The following is a 6,000-nucleotide window of genomic DNA, read 5'->3' on the forward strand; positions in this document are numbered from 1 at the left end:
CCCTCTCCCCCCTGTTTGATATGAGACATTAGTGGCATCAGGCAGCCCTTTTCTCTCTGATATGGGGCTTAGCAGCTTGGGAGGGGGAATAGACTATTTTAATGGAAGCTCCCACGTTTCTTTGTAGTGCAGGCCATACGTTTTATACCTTTGGAAACAGTTGTACAATCCTCTGATCTGCTGTCGTTTGAAATGGTCAGAGAGGGGCGGCAGTACAAAGCGCATTTCTCTATATTGCTATTGGTATATGGGATTGGTCAATTCAATAGTGTCCCTGAGATCTGTGCTGCGTCAAAAGGTAACCCTGAAAGCAAGAGCTGAACATACCATTTTACCTCAGCGAAAAAGGGGCGGAAAAATTATTTTGGTACAAATTTCCACTTTCTTGGATTGTGTTCTTTCTACAAATTTCTGAGACAGTTTAAAACCTAACCATACAGTGAGGGGAGATGCACAAATGAGCACCTAAATACACTGGTCTTGTATACTGTCCTGCCTTTAACTCATGCCAAATAACTATAATTGGTTCATGAAGGACTTTCACAAGGGGCAGCGCATTGAGGCAGTGTTAGAGGTTGAGATGGGAGCAGGGCATTCATAGATCCTAATGGTGAGACATGAGGTGCACTTGATGGCATTTATGAGGTGGTAGACCGAGGATGCAGGGGGGGAAGGCATTGTCCACACAAAAGATAAAACAAAGATCCCAGAAGGAGAACGGTGAAGGGAAAATGTTCCAAAATGTATTGTTGTTACCCTTGTTGTTACCCTTGAGGTCACCTTTTTCCTACCACACAGTACAACTCAGAGGGTGTCAGCACGCTGGTCTTGGTAGACTGATATGTGGTTTTCTTATCTTGTTGTGGTTTGGGGGCCTTCAGCAGTATTCCTCATGATAAACTAGTGCCAAAACAAAAAATGTGCATGAGTCTGAATTAAAGGCATTTTCTTTTTTCTCCTCAGGAATGACCAACATGCATTGAGAAGGCGAGGATATCAAATCCCACATGCTCTTGTTTTTGCCTGTGTGATTTATATTAGACCCAAGAGATGGGCAGTACTCCAAACAGGCCCTTACCAAGCAGGAGGCGGGGGCATCCTGGACATATTCGCTGGCTCTCTATATGAGATGGGCAGCATTCTTGAAATGTCATGTCAATCATCTTGGGCACCACTCAACTACTGGCTCACATCCTGGATATGGGATGCATCTTTAGTATATCATGCCTTACAGGTCGGTAACATCCTGGACAAAACCCTTCAGATTACCCTAGGACATGAGTAGCATACAATGGGTACTCCACTAGTTCAAGCACTGGAAATGGGTAGAAACCTTAAGATGACACACTGGCATAAGCCTTGGAAGAGAGTAGTGTGCTTGGCACATCTGACTTGCTATGCCAGAGGTTATGGCGGTACTAGGATCTTGCCAACACTTTGTATCCAAGCTACAGAATGCAATCAACAGGGCCGGGGCAGTGATTCTTTTCCAATGACTGACATTATGCTGCAGGGCATACTGGGATTAGCACAGCCCATGCTGACATTCTCCCTGCTCACCTCTGATCGCTGACTGATGATGGACTGTCTCTCTCACGGTGTACTGCTGTCCATACTTCTTTCTTTCTCAGACTTGAACTTACTGCAGGCGGGGTCAGTGTCTGGAGAACTGTTGGACAACTGCTCTGTGACACACCCTGGTGTCAGCCATTTCTCCTTTAAAGTAATCTAATGGGAGGAGTGTGCAATCAGTGTTACAAATACCTTTTATATTTTGCATAAACAGAGTGTTTTCTTTTTTACTGTTTAAATAAAAATGCGTCCTAATTTGATGAATAAAACATGTCGTCCTTTCGGCCGCGCCTGGTTCGAAAATGCAACGAGGGCTTTAGTTGTCCATTATGAAGGGCTTTTCCAGTTAGAATGCATCAGTTGACAGAAAAAGGCCATCATAATCTGTTTTTGGCAAGTAAGACTGGAGGTGGTGTCAGCAAAGCACCTGATATCTGGCCGCGAGACTTTATGATTACTAGCATTATATTCATGCATATTGTCATGTAAATGTCTACTGAGCAATAAACTCAAATTACTTTGCTCCACTGCAGAAATACTGAGCATGCTCAAACTGCAGTTCATGGAACTATACACAGCGCTGAATATGGCACAAGAGAGGAAAGCAACAGATGAATAAGGTGGTGCAGACGGACAAAAGAGTAAGGATAGGCTAAGGCACTGGTGTCAAATTTTGGTCTAGGAGAGCACAATCCATGCCACATTTTCACACTTCTCCAACTATGTAAATTAGTTACTTTTAAAATGTATGTAAATTTATTGTTTGGAGTTCATAAAAAAACTGACGTGGATCCGGCCCTCCTGGAACTAATTTGGTCTAAGGGCACTTGCCAGATCATTACTCGGCTCATTTTGTGCTAGATAGATCTCTGTGATACTGTTACACAATTAATGTTCATGAATAAGTCGACACTACTCTGAATGTACATTGCGTGTCATCTGTGGACCAGTTCTGAGTGGTGTGCGTGTGTCTTGAAGTTTCCTATTTTTTAGGTCCTGCCTAGGCAGCAAATGCGTTGTCTCTTCTCGACATGCGGAATATAGGAAATAGGCTTGAAAAAACATCATATTTTTTATTGGTTCCTCTTGCTGTCCTTTAGAAATGCTGGCTTTTCATTGGTCAATACACTTATAAGTCCTTCCTTTGGAATTTTAGAACCTCCCATGAGGACTGGCCTTCTTACTTGTATTCTTACTGTTCAGAATATTTATACTTAGTTGGCCTGTCTCTTTGCTCGTTAACTGTTCTTTTTACTTGTTCAATGATTAACTTTGGTTGTTTCATTTGCTTGCTGTGTGCCTCCCCCTCACCCCTCCCACAACACTGCTCACAGGTCCCGACCATCCCTTGGAGGTGTACATTTGGCGTTAATGAAGGACAGGCTGACACACAACAGTGCTCAAGGTTAACTTTCCTTTATTATAGGGGTTATGTGAAGATTCAAGGCGTTTTTTCCTTATGCCTTTCAATTCCATTTTCCATATGTTCCTTCTGTACAGGCTTGCCTGAAAGTTCAAGGCTGTTCCTCCTTGTGTCTTTCAACTCCCATCTAGTATGTTCCGATCGACCTTTGGCAGTCTTCGACCAGTGCTTGGTTCTCACCTCCTCCAGGTCAACAGGATTCCTTTGCGCGACCCTCAAAAGCAAGATGTAAAACAACCGTCAGTATTTCTATGTATTTTATTTAATCTTCCTTCACCATACACCAGTGTATTTTAAAAACAAATATGTACTCTTTTCAACCCGCTTACCAGACGTGAACTGTTCAGTATCTGATTTTTAGGCCGAGACTAGCAGCAGCTCGCATGCACTGCTCGCTCTGCGAGGCATGCTGTAATAGAGTATGCTGTGGAAACCCCACCCAATCTCCTCCCATATTTGTAATTGGCTTGTGTCATTGTCCCTTGTAAACTCTGGCTTCCGATTCATTATGAGACTTGTTAGTCCCGCCTTATCTCCATTTGTTACCGCCCATAAGGACTGGACCTTTTCTTTTACCTTGCTCGTTACACGGCATGCTTTATCTAGTGGTGAGCGCATTGCCCGCTTTAGGGACACCGCGCTCAGTTTATATTTATTTTTAAAAGTTTGGAGTGGAGCGTGCTGCCTGCTTCAGGGACACCGCGCTCTTTCTTTTTTAAACTTTTACAATGCCAGAGGTTAAAAACTCGCAAATGCGAGACCGATAGCATTGTAAATGCTTGTTATGCTTGTGCCCGCTACCCACTTAATCCCTCTCACAACCTCCTTATGAGTGTCGCCCCCAGCCCATGAGACTTGCCTGTGGCTGCAGCTTCCGGGACTGAGGGTGCCGCTGCGTTCACCTGTTTACCTGGACGACTGGGCTTGTTGGCAGTGTCCAGGGTTCATTCTCTGTGCTCGTTGCTACCCGATGGTCCGTTGGTCCTTCCGTCCTCCACGCCTCCTTCCTCTCCCAATGGTTCTGCTACGTCTCTGTCGGCTGGGTCATCGGCATCCTCTTCTGTTTCAGTGTTTCTCATTGTCCTTTGCTTCCGGCCCGCTCTCTGGATCCTCCTTCATGCATGGACCGGGGTCAGACGGGCCTCCTGTACCTTTGCCTGGGCTGTTGATTCAACCCGTCCTTGGGTTAGCGTGTTGACATTATAGTCATACACTAGACCGTGTCCTTGGCTTTCTATCTGTTGGAAAAGAGGAGAGCCATCTCCGTACTACAGGAGGCCACTGCTCTTTTGCTTTTATGCAGGCTACCCCCACCCCCTTGCATCACATTGCGTGCCCAAGATTACTTTTGAATTCTTATGTTATTTTAAATTAGTCGCTTTTATTTATATAGCGCACCTATCCATGCGCTTAGTGTTAAGCCAACACCAGACTCAAACACTGATCCCTAGCTTCTCAGTTAGCAGCTCTCTCGGCTGAGCCATACCCTTTCATTAGCCATGTTGCAGGGTGCAGGACCATATGTTGCCAAAGGAGTAACCCTGGGAGTAGTGGGCATAGCTGGGCTATGCGGAGGTCCACAGAGTGGCGAACAAACTCCGTGGAACTCCGCTACGCCACCCTCTTCCACCCCCCACTATATTAACAAGTAATTCTACATTGCTTAAAGTAAATTATAACCACTCAGCTGCACTGTAGCATCACTGGGCTGCCCTCCACCTCTTCCTCACCGTCTGGATAAACCTCGAGAAAACTGCGCATGCCCGCACGCTCGCGCATGGGCTTTTCTGGCAAGGAACTGGTCCTAGAATGCTTGTTTCCAGTCCAAGGAGGACCTGGCCTGGTAGTTCGGGCTGGACTGTTCCCATTGGGTGCAGGGTCAAGACTGATTTGCATATGGCTGGGTACAAACTGGAATGGCATGGTGAGCAAAAAAACAATGGATTTAGACCCATATCTCTGTACTGGGGTGAAGGTATGACATTGTTCTGTATTCTGTCCATCAATTGTTCTTTATGCAATGGAGTGTGTGCAGACAAAACTTTCAGCTACTTTGCTTTCTTTCAGCAAGGTAGCATCTGTGCACTTTTGAATGCTGTTTGTTTCTTTGTACCTAATGAAATGTATCTGCCTTTGTGGCAACTGAAATCTGCGTCTTTCCTTAATAATTATTTATTTACATTGGAAAAGAAGCATTTGTAGGCAAAGCTTTAAAATAATAGCTTTCTTTAAGAAAAGTAGTGTCACTGCTCTTTGGGAAGCATTTTTCAACGGTTTGGAAGAAGCTACCCTTTATTTCCTCCTTTGTTGTTAATAAAGTTGTTATTTTTAATCTTGGTATGTTGTCCCGTGATATTTTACGTTTGTTGCAGGGATTCTGCTCAGTCACAGAACTGTGCACAGAGACTCAGGACCTCAGTGAATTAGGATGTACCAAAACTCACCTTAGTACCCAAAATCCCCTACCAGACTAGCATCAGTGTCACATTAGCTCTTTGTCCTATAGTAAAGTCACCAATGATAAGACAACCTAGAACATGCGACTTAGGATACCTCAGGTAAGGTGGGAAACATGAGCACTCTTTCATTATAAACTCATACCGGTCCAGAACAGGGAGTAAAGGGAGACACAAGCAAGTTTAAAATATTTATTTCAATGCCGCAATCGCAGGTGCAGCATCTTAGCTAATATAAGCAGACATATGATAAGAAATAAGATTGTCAGCATAGTTACTAATCCATAAAATACAAAGGGAGAAAGCATGTTATAATGCTAAACAGCCGCGTAGCTAGGGGGGGGCGGGTGGGGCGGCACCATTTTGGGGGCGGGGAACGCCCGGCACTTGCGGCCGTTTGAAGAGAAACTGCTGCGTGCAGCGCACGCACGCACGCCACGCCACCACCACCACCACCTAGAATAGGCCCGTCGCAAGCAGATTTAACTTCTGCAAGGTTGACTGCGACGGTCGAGGCGGCTGCATACAGCATGACTGGCATTATGGGTG

General features: G+C 45.0%; 1 protein-coding gene across 8 annotated transcripts in view; it reads left to right on the top strand.

Moving 5' to 3' along the window:
* Positions 1 to 5,332, top strand: part of TMC6 (transmembrane channel like 6) — a 225,286-nt gene extending 219,954 nt beyond the window's left edge. For all 8 annotated transcript variants that reach the window (XM_086931088.1, XM_086931093.1, XM_086931095.1 and 5 more), the window contains one exon: positions 964 to 5,332. In XM_086931088.1, the coding sequence (XP_086787214.1) occupies positions 964 to 969 (6 nt within the window). In that variant the 3' untranslated portion in view covers positions 970 to 5,332. The remainder of the gene's footprint in view (positions 1 to 963) is intronic.
* Positions 5,333 to 6,000: the final 668 nt, after the last annotated feature.

This window comes from Lissotriton vulgaris, chromosome 7 (assembly GCF_964263255.1).
Source record: "Lissotriton vulgaris chromosome 7, aLisVul1.2, whole genome shotgun sequence".
In the NCBI taxonomy this organism is placed as follows: Eukaryota; Metazoa; Chordata; class Amphibia; order Caudata; family Salamandridae; genus Lissotriton; species Lissotriton vulgaris.